General features: G+C 33.3%; 1 protein-coding gene across 1 annotated transcript; it reads right to left on the bottom strand.

The window, feature by feature from the left end:
• Positions 1-11,705: 11,705 nt before the first annotated feature.
• Positions 11,706-15,274, bottom strand: LOC144843014 (alpha-N-acetyl-neuraminyl-2,3-beta-galactosyl-1,3-N-acetyl-galactosaminide alpha-2,6-sialyltransferase-like). The gene is made up of 4 exons (XM_078699654.1): positions 15,082-15,274; positions 13,748-14,175; positions 12,839-12,946; positions 11,706-12,370 (listed from the first exon to the last, which is right to left on the bottom strand). The coding sequence occupies exons 1-4, from the start codon at positions 15,265-15,267 to the stop codon at positions 12,055-12,057; spliced, it is 1,038 nt and encodes a 345-aa protein (XP_078555780.1). The 5' UTR covers positions 15,268-15,274; the 3' UTR covers positions 11,706-12,054.

Genomic DNA, 15,274 nt, shown 5'->3' on the forward strand with positions numbered 1-15,274 from the left:
TAAAAAAAAATATAGTAAAATTATTTTCATTTTTTATTCTCATTTATTTGACCATCAAACCATAATGTAAAATATACAATGGATACGATGGAGATCAACCTTGAATTGTCAGACTTTCATTGTATCAACGTTAAAAATATTGTGACGTCGTATCGACGACGGTAGATATATCGACCTTGAATTTTCAGACATCAACTCTCGATTTAAACGTTGATTAAACACACAACATGTATGAGAGATGAGTAAATTTAGTGCACATATTTTACCATTGGTCTTAATATGATTTTTGTGCGAGACATACTTTGGCACATCTGAAAACCCAATGAAGTGATTCTGGTGATGCACAATGACCTATTTTTTCACGCAATTTTACCAATATCTTTATTTTATGGCACAGTATTTGATGAAATGCATCAATTGTTTTGGAATTGTGTTCAATGTAAAGCTGATGAATCATACTACACATTGATTGTCATTAAAAGTCATTTGAGTCATTATTTAAATATATGGAATATAATCTCATTTTCTTATCATCTTCATATTTTTATTTTAATGAATAACAAATATTTTTGTAACATATGCTTGCATTTTTTCAAACAACGTTTAAAAACTGCCCTAACTATTTGGAAGTGGTTTTAAAAAAGAAATTTTAAATTTGCCTTACAATTAGAGCTTTTATATGTAAACTACTATAGGCCTACACCTATCATAAGTTATCATACATTTTAAAAATACTGATTTGTGACTGTGCCTTCAGTAGTCAATATGGAACGTATAATGCTTTTCGGTTGAATCTATTGTTTTCTACTTCAATTCTACTAGAAATTATATCGGTTATGCTGGTCTGTCTGTCAATCTACGGTATGTCGGTCTGTCATACGTTTCTAAGTATGCGTATTCTTAATAATTAGTTGTACTCAAAACACTAATGAAATACGGACAAATATAATATATAATAATTTATTCAATGACGTGTGGCTTTAAATATATAAATAAGGCGGCAAGTAAAGTGGGTTGAACTCGTATGAATATAACGGCAGGTTTCATTTTAGCTCGACAAATTATCGTTTAATCGCTCTCCGACAATATCCGAGACAAGAAGCTTGGAAATTCACATAAATGACATTAAATGAATGGAGCAGGCCGATGGGCCTAATGGCCAGTTATCTACACACAATTGCTTAGTAGGGGTGTGAAAAAAGCAAACCATTCGGTAAGAGAGCTCAGAGCAAAAGGATAAACTGTTTTGTTGATTAGATGTTATTAAGCAGAAAAACAATGATGGCTGTTTTTGTTAATTTTCGTTCGAATTTAGATGATGTTTTAAAACTCTTTCTATTTCAAGTTTGGCAATAAATACATGTATTTTGTCCTCTGTTTGTGCACAGTATGTTACGTTGATGTTAAGTACCAGTACCATAAGTCAGAAAGGCAATCTCAGGTTGATCGTCAGGTGAATCGTTACAACTAAAGCACAATATTGAACCAATCTGTTGCCAACACATACCCATGGTCCAGGCCTAAGCACCTTGCCCAATCTCTGATAGGTCAAATATTAAAAACATTAACAACTCCGATGAAATATCCTGTTTATCCCTGTAATGCAGATCACCACAATAAGTATAAAGGAAAATTTATTTTTGGAAAAAGTGTAATCCGATTGGTTTCATAGGGAGATAAACAAATGGACAACCCATTAACTGCGCATTCATACGTTGCATCAATGCATCTAAGAGTCAAAGAAATCCCATGAGATTCAAAATGAAGGCACCTCTAAACAACCACGACACAGCAGATAAAGACCCATTTGACATACGCATTCGGAATACAATTGGGTTATAGACCACTCGCGTCCATGTACACACCCACTGATGGTAGCTCTTCCCAGTGCATTCATCCGCAATGTCAAATAACCTTTGTCGTCACAGACTGCCTACCGTTTGGCACTATGATCCATACAATGATGGGATTTCCTTTTGTTCAACTAACAAATAATATGTACTAATGTACATTATAAAATAAAAAATGTTAAACAAACAAATTGCCTTTGTACTAATGTACTATCTTTAGTTCACCTGGTAAAAACGTTTTAGCATGCCAAAACAGATTTGTATAATTATGTTGTTAACTAACAAATCATATGCACTGCATGATGTTGTACATGTCTGCATTAAGACCCTAACAAACCATTGCCAATGTGCCTAATTCTGCATTATGCCTTCTATGGCATGTTATGATATTAAAGACATCTTTTTTACCTTCATATAATTTGCAATGTTTCACATCCCTATTTCAGCAAAAGTAAGTTAATAAAGGCACCACCAAATCCAGCAGTCATACCCCAAAACAAATAACATAACCCGTGTTGCAAACCGCACAAAAGACAACAAATATGTCAAAATTTGAAAAAAAGAGTCATTGATTTGTTTCAAAATTCACCTACCCAAAATAAACACACTTATCTCCCCCCACAAACAACCGCCATTAAGCCAAACAAAAACCACTCCTGCAAAGAGAAATAAATACAACTTTTTAAAATTAGTTGTTCAACGATAACAACTTTTACATTTTCAAAATAAGATAACATCAATACTGACCAATTAAAGTCATAACAATTTTAAAATTCATTTTTCACATGTCTCACCTTAACTAAAAACTTAGAACATTCCAGAGGTGGCTGCATCCACCCCTAGAATGAAGTTGCCCACCGTATCTCTTTGGTTTAAAAGTGTTGTAGGAGGTCCTAAGACTGCTCTACGGCGGGGCACTGACTCAATATCTTCATTTAATATATCATCGAATTCAGCCTAAATAGAATAAGTATAATGAAAATTGTAAATAAGCAATATTAGTTTTACCAATATTTAAGTCATCATTTTAAATCAATAAGTTCTATATCAACAGCTTTTTTTTCATTGTATACTTACTATAAATGTGATGGTGTTGGTATTGTTGTCTTTAAATCCTAGTTTTCCTCTTAATGCATTGAAGAAATTAGTTTTTGGTAATACAATCTCCTTCACTTCCTCATTTCCTGTCCATGCATTATATGCTGCTCCTTCTCGGCCAGGCTGTGCAGTAGAAGGTGATTGTCCATCCGACTCTTGTTTAGAATCTAAATAGCAGATTGTTATGTAATTTCTATTAATATTGTTATTCACTATAAAAATCATAACTATAATTTATTTAAGAGATGAATAATACTATCATCATACCTTTTCCCTCCCTTTTCTTCCCCTTCTGCTTCTTCATTTCTTTCTTCCTTCCTATTCTTTTCCTCTATCTTCTTCTCCTTCTTTTCCTTCTTCTGTTCTTTCTTTTTTTCTTTCTTTTCCTTATTCTCCTTGTCTTTCTTTTCCTTCTTCTCTTTTTTCCTTTCTTTTTCTTTCTTCTTTTTTTCTTTCCTCTCTTCTTTTTTGTTCTTTCCCTTTTTCACCTTCTCTTCTCCCTCGTTTTCTTCCTCCTCAACAAATCTCTGGATTGGTGTTAAGGTAATGATAGTGTCTGCCAATTCGGACTTTAGTAAGTAAACAAAATAGTTATGTTCATCTGTAATTAAATTACCATAAACAGTTATAAAAGCCAGATAAGTACTAATAATAGTATTAATTACCGTGTTCTTTTGTCCTTTCTTTTTTTCTTTCTTTTCCTTCTTCTCTTTTTTTCTTTCTTTTTCTATCTTCTTTTTTTCGTTTGTTTCTTCTTTTTTGTTCTTTCCATTCTTCTTCTCCTTAATTTCCTTCTCGTCTTCCTCCTCCTCAACAAATCTTTGGATTGGTGTTAAGGTAATGATATTGTTTGCTGCTTCGGACTTTAATAAGTAAACAAAATGGTTATGTTAGTCTGTAATTAAATTACCATAAACAATTATGAAAGCCAGAGAAGTACTAATAATAGTATTAATTACCGTGTTCTTTTGTTCTTTCTTTTGTTCTTTCTTTTCCTTCTTCTCCTCATCTTTCTTTTCCTTCTTCTCTTTTTTCTTTTCTTTTTCTTTCTTCTTCTTTTCTTTCCTTTTTTCTTTATTGTTCTCTTCCATTCTTCTCCTCTTCAATTTCCTCTTATCTTCCTCCTCTTCACAAAATCTTTGGATTGGTGTCACAGTAATTATATTGTTTGCTGCTTCGGACTTTAATATGTAAAAACAATGGTTATGTTCATCTATAATTAAATTACTATAGAAAATTAATGAAAGCCAGAGTAGTACAGTACTAATAGTAATTACCGTGTTTTTTTGTTCTTTCTTTTTCCCTTTCTTTTCCTTCTTCTCCTCTTTCTTTTTTTCTTTCTTTTCGCTAAGCTCCTCATCTTTCTTTTCCTTCTTTTCTTTCTTCTTTTAATTTTCCTCTTTCTTCTTTGCTTTCCTCTCCTCTCTTTTGTTCTTTTCCTCCTTCCTTTCCTCCTCGTCGTCTTCCTCCTGATCACATTTTTCGATTGGTATCACATTAATGATATGGCCTGCCACTTTAGACTTTTAGTAAAACAAAATGTTCAAGTTATTTTCATCTGTAATTAAATTTAATATTATAATAAATGAACAAGTCAGGGTATTAATAATATAGTTATTAATTACCGTGCTATTCTGGACTTTCTCCTCTTTCTTTTTTTCTTTCTTTTCCTTTTTCTCCTCATTTTTCTTTTCCAGCTTCTCTTTCTTTTCCTTCTTCTCCACCTCTTTCTTTTCTTTTTTTTCGTCCTTTTCCTGCTGCTTCTTCTTCTTTTTATTCTCCTTGTTATCAACTCCTTTCATTAGGTATGGATTAGTCAGCATGCTACTTGTGTCAATACTTGTGAGAGAACTTGGCTATAATGCAAATAAAATATAAAGTTATTGATAATACTTACCAGGCATAAGAAAATGATAAAAATGTAGGCAGGCAATTGTTAATTAAGGCCTTATTATTATTTGTCATACCTTTTGAGCATACCCATCGTAGAACATTTTAAGCCTTTTTTCAGCTTCACTTGCAGTTGCCAAAGTCAACTCTTTGTCGTAACCATGACCAATAGCTACCAAAGCAGCAGCAAAGTTGGTGGAAAATGCAGCGTTGGTGGCAGATACATCTGTAGCGCTGATGGAAGGTGCAGGGGCCACTGGTATCACCTATCAAATTAATTTATAACTCATCATTTAATAAAGTTTAATCAATTCATGCTTTTAGTAATTCGTTGGTTACGTATAATAAGTTATTTTAATAATTAATATCATCGTACAGTATAAACAAACAATTCATTCAATGAATAAGACCAATAATACTATTTAAATTAAATTTTATTTAAATGAAAATCTAACTAAAACAAAAAAGCATTAATATTTAACTAAGAATAACTTATTAAAAATGTATGATTCAATTTATCATTAGTTAATTGAAATAAATGCTAAATCACTAAGAAAAATTCAAATACAAACTGTTATGCACGTTTAATTATGAAAACATACAAGAATTAATAAACACAACATTGACAATTATAGTTTAAATTGTTAGTAATATTAAACCAAAACAAATACACTTGGATAATTATGATTATTATTACAACAGTAATATTAAAGAGAAAAAGAAAAATGTAACAATAAAACACACAAATATAAATACACACAGCAACACAAAGTTTAGTTCATTCAATATTTTATTTATTTATATCAAATTATTATTTATTAACAACAGTAGAAAATGCTGTAAAAAATAATACTTTATTACTATTATAACTACTACTATATTCAATGACAATTACAGCTAATAATGCGTATTATATCCTAAACATTCAAACACAAAAGAAAGCTTCAATTACTATACAATAAACAAAACAAAATGAACAATTCACTCAAAATCAAAACAATCAAACAAACAATATATTTATGCAAAATAAAGATATTTTACCAGTAGTGTTGTTTAGTCTTGATCTGGAAATATCTTGCCAACATAGAATAGGCGAATATGACTAGCCTATTAAAAAAATAATTATACAAATGGCAAAGAAAGCAGGTTGTACGTACATAGTCATATAATAGGCCTTCATTTGTAGTACCTAGTAGTTTTGTTAAAATCGTTCACTCGACTTGCATACAAACGCACTTGAACAAATGTGATGATAAGGTAGTTTTTTTGGTTGAAAATATATAAATATTACAATAAAAGTCACACCAATCTGAAAATTAGGCTAGGGCGGCCTATTATTTATTGTTTAAAAATACCAGAAGCAGTTTAGCCTAGAGGCTACGTTCCTAATCATAATTAGGCTAAGCCTAACTAGCAGCTGCGCCAACACCAGTTGCGCAAGGATTTCGCATAACAAAATCAAGCGCGCCGCTCTGAGATTCTGCGCCTTCCGTAAAAGAGAGACAACTGTCGGGCCTGGCCTGGCTCTCAAACTTACAGTTAATTTATCAATTAAAATAATGTCTGATCTGGTACTACATTAAATATATTTAATTATTATTAACTTACCAAGTGGACATTTGCAGAACTTTTTGTGCAACAGAACGTCATTATTCAGAGTAGCAAAAGATACAACACAAGACAAGTTTGTTTCATCAGCAATAAAAGTAAAAATGATGTAACCAGGTAACAAATGTGCGTTTTCAATCAGTACATGATGCGCGCGCGCTCAAGCTAATCGTCGTTGTATGTGTGACGTGTAACTTTATTATATTTTGCCATCCATGTTCAATCAATGCACATTATCAATGCGACATTATCAATATCAATCGACTTTTAAATCTTGAACCAAGTAAAGAACGAGAGTATAATTCATTGGAAATTATTTTAAAAATGTCATGATCTCTACTTTAAATTATCAAAAAGATATTTTTTCAATAATATTAATAAATAAAATACATTGCATGGATAGAATATGTCGCATCGCGCACCTATTAGTGCGCTCCACACATAGCAACAACGCGCAAGTAGTTTATTATTAGCCTGCCTTACTTTCTAGCTAGGGCCTAGCCTAAGCCTACTATTATCGTTTCTTTATTTTTCTTATACCTTTTTTTAAATTATTATTATTACAAATAATTAACAAATTGTTTATTGTTTTTATTGTAACTATCTGTAGATTCACGTTCCCAGACGAAGACCTAGGCCTCTGGGTTGTTACATAAAAAAAGAAAGGGCTTCGCGTACACAAGTATCGCGAGCGCGCAGAGATGTTCTCACTGAGCAACGAAAGAAAACAAGAGAGGATATCTCGGCACCCAGGGCTAGCATCAAATGTTTATTTTTGAACGACTAATTACCGTTAATTATTGAATAAATAATATCCCATCTGGAACTACATTAACAATAATTTAACTATCAACTTACCAAGTGGACAGTAGTCGCGTTCTCCTTACAACAGAGCATATTTTAAGAGATATAAGTAACAATACGTGTGTTCATCAAAAAGAAAAGTAAAAATGTGAAATAATAATTATAACATTATGCAGTAAACATAAGTAACCAAGTAACCCACGTATATAAACTTGCGCGCTTTTCATCAGCACATGCGCAAAGGCTGTAGTCTTTGTAATAAAGCGCGATTACGTAACTTCAACTATGGTTTGACAACTTCTAACTTTCTTATATTTCTTTGTTGAAAATGAAATAATTATTACAATTAGGCTATCCGTTTTAAACGTTGATCAATCTTTTATATTGCTATTGAACATGATTAGAAAATAATATAGAAGTTTTCCTGTTTTAGGATGTGCTATAAGCCTAGTATTATATATATTTAAAATGATACTAACTTAATTAGGCCTAGTAGGCCTACCTGAACAACTCAACAACAACATCGAGAGAAAAAATGGTACAGTAACTCCGATTTTCACCCAGCGTTACCAGCGATAAAATTTAAATTATGCCGTAGCCTGTCTCAAATAATGCCAGATTGGGAAAAAAAAAGCCAACTCCTCAAAATGTGGCCCTAAATAGCACGTGGCCCAAAAACGTATGTAAAACCCCAACTGACACAACATAGGGCCTAAAATTGTATTCCCATGTCGTTCAAAATTTATATTTTTAGTTTTGTGTGTAATAACTAATCATTCCCAAAATGTGGGGTACGAAAATTGCAAATTACACCCCCCACCCACCACCACCACCAATAAAAAAACCTGTTACAGCCACGTAAATTGAGACATTTAGAGCTGAAATATGTTCGGAAATAGCACAACAAGACCTCAGCCCATGTTTGAAAAACCGGAAATTGCCCTATTAAGGATTGGGGTACTAATGGAGGAACTATTGTACAGAAAAAACCTGACAGCCTGTTTTGTACGATATGACATTGTGTAAGGTGATAGACCTCTGTACGAAATTGCAAAATTAAACAAAATATTATTTTTGTTCTGTGGTATATTATTTTTTGGTTGTTCAAAAAACACAAAAAATGCCAGATTATGCTAAAAACGGCTACATAATGCCGCGGCATTGTGCCAGATGCCGTGGGCCTCCAAATAATGCCAAAAAGTATAATAATTCCAGAAATGGCTACTGTGTGTATAGCGCCGCTATACAATCTTTGGTGGTACAGCAGCACAGTGCACTTTTGATGGAACCAATAATTTTGATGGAACGACCAAATTCATGAAACGTCAAAAATAACAAAATATGGCATGTTCATTTGATTTATTTGACAGGTCTCTGGGTGTGCTTTAATGTAAAAATGTGTTTTGTTTTATGAATATTATAATATAAAGCTTTACTTAATGAACAATGAACAAAAATGTTTTGTCTGTACCTAAAAAAAAATCGTCAGCCTCACCCCCTTAGTTAAAAGAAACCGGAGGGTGGGGAGATTACTTGTCAAAAATGATACCTTTGCGACATAAGGCATGAATTAATTAATCCATGCATAATGGAAGATCCATGTATAATTTCAACACTTAACAAGGCTATCAAACCACAGGATTATCTTGGTTTAAATACCTTTTACAAATAAGAATCTTTTTGGAACCGCTAACGATTTACAAAGTACAAACATGCTAAAATTATTTTACCAAACGCAAGACCTAATGGTTTTATGAACGCTGATGGCAGACAGGACCAACCTAGGTTATCGAGAATGAAGACGATGACATTGATTTAGTTATGTTTAATGTTACCACTATGAGAACGATGATGTATTTTCATTATCATGACGTCTGATGCATTGTGTCTTCACTATCCTCATATACAAGCCACACCAAGACGGAGAGCTGTGAAGGTGGGAAGGAAGTACCAAACTGTAAGTTTGTACGCTTTGCCGATGCCCTCGGCTTGGACCCAGAGTTTTTCGGAACTAGAGATAGATGCCATGTGTTGCGTCTGGCCAGATGAAATGGGCTACATTTATAGATTTTGTGCCGCTGCACAATGATTAAACGATGAAGGTGACTAGGTACAATTACGTTGGCTACATGCAGTGTTTGCTGAAGGCACGGTGAAGGGATTTCAATCTACTGGTACATGTCTTGCACTGTTTTGATGTTGCACATACTTTTGTGTTATGTTCCTGTGCTTGGATGATGACTGTAGTTGACGAAGGATTCTGGTGGTGAGAGGATGCATTACCCACCCATACGGGGAATGCATCCTCTCACCTACCGATTTTGATGTTGGAAGTGAATGTTGGGATAGTGTCTGTACTCACATTGGTCATGTATGTGGCATCGTTTTTTAGTCTAATATAGTGCAACTATCTGTCTGACGGTACTTTTATCAACTATGAACTTGTCTTGATGAAAAAATAAATAATAAAACTCGTCCTAAATATTAAAAACCTAACCCTCTAAATAATCTCTCTCAAACTAAAAAAAAATATTTAAAAAAAGACAATCTATCATGCAATCCCCTAAGCCATAGCCTCAATACAAGCCCACTGAGCCATCCAGCTCGTCGATCCAATTGGGTTTTACTTATATTATACGTAAGCATTTTAATCGATCAGAACAGAGTTGACAACTTTTCTATACTCGTAAGTCCTATCCATCGTCTTCATGATCGTTTTGAACTTTTTTTTGGGTGACATTTCCGAGCATCCCAAGACGTTGTACCAAAGACATTCCGAAGATGACGTTCGTTGTGACGGTCACAGGTCTTTTAATTAAAATCATAACATTCACTTTTTGGCTCAGATATATACTGTTTCGTATGTTTTTCATCGTTTCCAACCCTATTGAAACCATTCTAAGGCGTTCCATGCGATACAATGTCAAATGTTAGCTACAACAATACGAAAGTAATTGAGTGTGTCCCGTTAAAGCTCTAGTCGTGTACAGCGCCACCTACCGGTGGTTCCGGGAACATTGCGTCTAGAGATTGTAAAACGTAACACATCCTAGAAATGGAATAATCACCGCCAAATATACCAGAACATGTATTTAAAATTTTAAAGACTATAACTAATCATGCAAAAGCTCGCCCTAGTAATTGGAGAACATTTACTGAAATATCAACTATTTATTTCCACGGCTCTGAAAATGGGCCTACGGACCGCTTCTCTTTTGGATTTCCTATACCACGAGATCTTGCCGAAGGTAGTTCCGTATATTTTGCTGTCAGGTACGATGTTACGGGAAAACATATAAATAGACATGGGTGACATAACACAAAGAAGATGATATAAGAACAACAAATTAGATTTGCAATACCCTCATGGACAGTGGATTGGCGATTCAATTATTATTATTATTATTAATGTAACGCTTGTAGTAAGGTAATTTTTCTCATTCTCGCCTATTTCCTCATCTTTTTATCGTTTCAAATTACTTAATTAAATTGTCAGTATATCACCAGGCGGTTTAGAATTAATTTTCTGTGTCTGGTGTGTTTATATTATATAAAAGTATCTCTTCGGAGATCACGCTTCGTGAATAAAATATTGAAATATGAGGGCGTATCAATTTTATCTCTGGTGCGCGTGCGTACAATTGAGGGATTAGTCAGTTCTGTTCCGCCGTACCAAGCCGAGAGTGTTATTTAAATAAGTTGTCTGCTTATTGTACAAAATGGGATGTAAACTGTCAATGTTAACAAAGGTAATAATGTATTCCATTAAGTAACAATGGAAATACATTTGACATTGTTAAATCCTTTAAATATTTAGGAGTTGTCTTCAACTCAAACGGAAAATGGAATAAAGCCAAAGAAAGCAATTTGTCAACAAGCTAATAAGGCTTTGTTTACATTACAGGGAATCACTTATTGGCGTCTTGATTTTGTATGTTAAGATTATGCCAATTTTACTTTATGGTAGTGAAATATGGGGGTTGAATAATTTATCAATTTTAGAGAAAGTTCACATAAAATTCTTTAAATATATCTTAGCGATGGGTAATTCTGCATCAAGTGTTGCAGTGAGAGGAGAATGTGGAAGATTCCCTACGAAAATTTCAAGTAGGCCTATCATTAATGTAATTCGTTAATGGCTGAGAGTAATCCACAAAAATAATGACAAATTCATTAAATTCATTATTAAATTCAATATAGAAAAGCTCAACGAAATGAGCCGAGCCATGGTGGACCAATGACGTAAAACAAATATTATGCATAAATAGTCTTAAGATAATATTAGAACTAGAAATTGAAAAAGGAAGATGGAATTGTATTAATAGGAATTAAAGATTATGCAAATTATGTTCTTTACAATCAATTGAAGATGAATATATCATTTTATACAAATAATCCATATAAATTAAAATATATTTATCTTATGTCTACTACAAACACTGATCTCTACTAAGCTTGGAAATATTAATTGTTTTTCATTTAAACGTAAACAGAATTCTTAAATGTACTCTAATGTTATTTACATAATTGTTACATTGTATATTATTTGGGCCAAAGACAATACATAATAAATGTTTTCTTGGATCATTCCAAGAAAGAATGAAAGTTAAAGAGTCGCTATCTAATCGGATTTGAGCAATACAATGAAAATGGTTAGAACATCGGCATACAAGTAGAAGGTTCCGGGTTTTAATCTCATTCTCACAAATTTCCTCATCTTAATCGTTTCAAATTAATTAATTAAATGTCAGTATATCACCGGGCGGTTTACAATTTATGTTGTGCCTGTTTATATATAGTTTTATCACAGATGACTAAGGGGTTTCTTTCCTTTTGAAAGCTTACGACGACTCCGTACACTTTTTGTAATAAACCTTCTTCTCATGTTGTCCAAAAATGTTGTATGCAGAGTTCCATTTTCGTTATCGTTTTCGTTCTTTTCTGGCCACGCAGGGTATTTAAAAGTTATGTTATTCAATGTTGACCACCGACGAAAAACAGCCTTTTCAGTGAAAAACAGATGACCATTCCGTTTCCTGTACTCACTGTTGTTATAATAGGTACATTCTTGCGTACTATTCTCGTAATAATGATATGGCACACTTGCGTTGGCGGTAGAACTGTAGAAAAAGGTTTGCAAGAGTTAATAAGGGCATTTCAAGGTTCGTAAGGGTTTCCTTTTCCTTAAATGCCCTTCAAACCAAACATTAAGACCAGCATACAAAGTGTTAAATATATAGGACTAGCTCTTGCACATGTTTTGGCCAATCCCTACCAGCAGGCAAATTTAACATTCTAGATCAAGCCTGAAACATGCATAGCTTTTAGCATCCTGTCCTCCTCTTTGCTTCAAAGAGAAAAAAGAAGAACCCCTCCCATTCTCAGCAAAAATCCTGTATTTATACAATGCAAAGTTTCACCATTTATATATTTTTAAAACTATAACAAAGATTTACAGTAGAAAAGTACCGTACTTTACGAGTAGGGTCTACGTTATATTATATATCATAACGCCAAAGAGATATAACGATATAGGCGTCTACATAGTCAGACGTTGAGAGTTTTGAGCCGCAATTTGGGTGACTTACTTGCAATAACTTTCATATGCCATACCGTATACAGTTATACTAGGGCATACTTCCATGGCAAACACCAATGTATACCATCCTGTTGTCAACATTGTGCGAGCTTTTTTTCTGTTACCATTACATAATATAAACAATGATATTATACATTAGTAGCATTGTATAGAATGTGCATAAATATGTTAAATACTGTACAATAATTGAAATATTGTATACTGTATACATTACGATATATGTTAGAAATAAAGGTGTAAAGGTTGTATAATAATAAATTTACGTTAGGGCAACATTCGGTAAATGGTGCGACTAAAATAATTTAGCATTAGGTCCTATGCTAAATCCTGATATAGGCGGGTACAATTAAAAAATTCAGTTACATAATAACCAAAGATTGTATACAGTCTCGGTTACTCATCTAGCTATCTCGATAGGTAGATTTGATAACAGTTTATTCTGACTATACAATATTGCTCAATATTTGTCTTGTAGAGCGAAGGTTTTCAATCAAAATCTTTCATGTGTCGTGTCTACGACGCGTTTAAAAATAAATTTCAAACGGTGAGTTATATTAAGCCTGTTTCCACTACTAGGCAAATTTGTTAAAAAATTAAAAAAAAGAGTCGCAGGAAGGGATTTGGAAGATGGAAACACGAATCCGCATGAGCATAAGATGAGGCTTTCGATTCGCGCGAACAAATTCGCCTAGTGGTGGAAAAAAAGGCCCTCTTTAAAGCTTGTTGACATTTATTTATCCCGTACTGTTTATCCAGATTGGTTACCACAATTAATTCCGAGTGTTTGAAAAAAATTATGGTCAACAGAAAAGATTTTAAATAATCGCCAAAGAAATGGATTACATAAAAATTACTTATAACCTACTTCTCAATTAAATTATAACGACGATTGAATTACCTTGTAAAACCTGTTTCTTGTTTAAATAAGTCTTCAGCTAAAACCATTCGGTCTGGTAGAGATGAGTATATTGGAACATCTTGGTAAAGGTAGGCTAGAAGAAAGGCGTAGCGGTATTCTTCGTTTGTGAGCTTCGGAACTTCTTTAGTTATACTCATCCAACTAATGATAATCATCTGAGTTCGAGTTGTGTTGTTTACCAAGACCTCCAATAGTACATTCTTTTTGCCTAGCGATTTCCTAAAGTTCCGATGGCCCACAACTCTGACGGTCGTGCGAGTGCCAACATCATGTTCAAAGCCAACCACAGAGGCTAGATTCATTCGTATGACACAGTGGTGTTGATCAATCTCTCTTCCAGCGTTTGATCCTAATAAATGACCAGAGCTTGTCACAACAGCACAGTTATTGCAAGTAAGACGAAGACTCTAAACAGAATAATTAATATTAGTATTAGCAATAATGATTATATTTAACTAGTTCGAATTTTGCAGTAAGTCATTAAATTATTTAATGATTGCTATTGATATTACCTCCGGCCGCTTATACCTATTTTTGTCTGAGATATTTGCGTGACACATTGTGTTCAAGGACGACTCCATTCAATTTTGGAGGCAATCCGGACCAGGACCCCAATTCGGGACCACTTTTTATTATTTTACTAATTTTAGGCCAAAACTACAAGACTGATATATATCACAATTATTTTTTTTTCTCGTTTTACTCCTGGTGGAAGTGGTTGCAACCTTCTGACTGCTCTTGTTAATGTTGATTTTTAAATGTTAAAACAATTTTAAACAATTTTGTCTATTTGTTTTATTGAAAAAAAACATTTAATTTTTCTTTTATGGTTTTTTTTTGTAAAAAAATGTCTGTTACATTTCACATGATTACACGACGATACAAACTAATTTTGATTGAGACCAAAGCTGACCGTTAAATAAAATAATGAGTTTCATTTTGGTACCGCCCTCTGTAATCTGGTGAACTGAAATATCTTGAATTGCGAATGATTGCAATACGGAAATGAAGAAAACAGTTTGAATTCGGGAGGTTCAACCCTATACATTTGTGTAAATAAATATAGTCTAGATACTGTTGTTTTATTTTGTAGGCCTACTGTATATCAATAAATAAATTAAGTTCATTAATATGTCATAAAACATAGGATAAAAAAACCCAAGAAAATAGAGAGAAAAGTCATTTAAAAAAATAGTATTGCATGACAAACATTAGTGAGAAAGAAAAAAGAATACATATTTATGCAATACCCATTGGCAACAATCCCAAGGTGATCCGACCGGCAGAGGGGGGCTCACCTAATAAAGTAATACCTTATTAGTAGCTAGACTGACATATCCAGGAAATTCCGGTTCTGATTCCACCAACGTTGGCTGTATTGATGCATTGAAGTCTTTACGTAACATCGTTGTATTAATTGTAGTTATACGTTTCCTGATGATAGAGGTATCATGAAATAGCAAAAATACCGTCAACACACAGGAGTAGCTAATCAACATCAAAAAT

This window comes from Antedon bifida, chromosome 5 (genome assembly GCF_963402885.1).
Source record: "Antedon bifida chromosome 5, ecAntBifi1.1, whole genome shotgun sequence".
Taxonomy (NCBI): Eukaryota; Metazoa; Echinodermata; class Crinoidea; order Comatulida; family Antedonidae; genus Antedon; species Antedon bifida.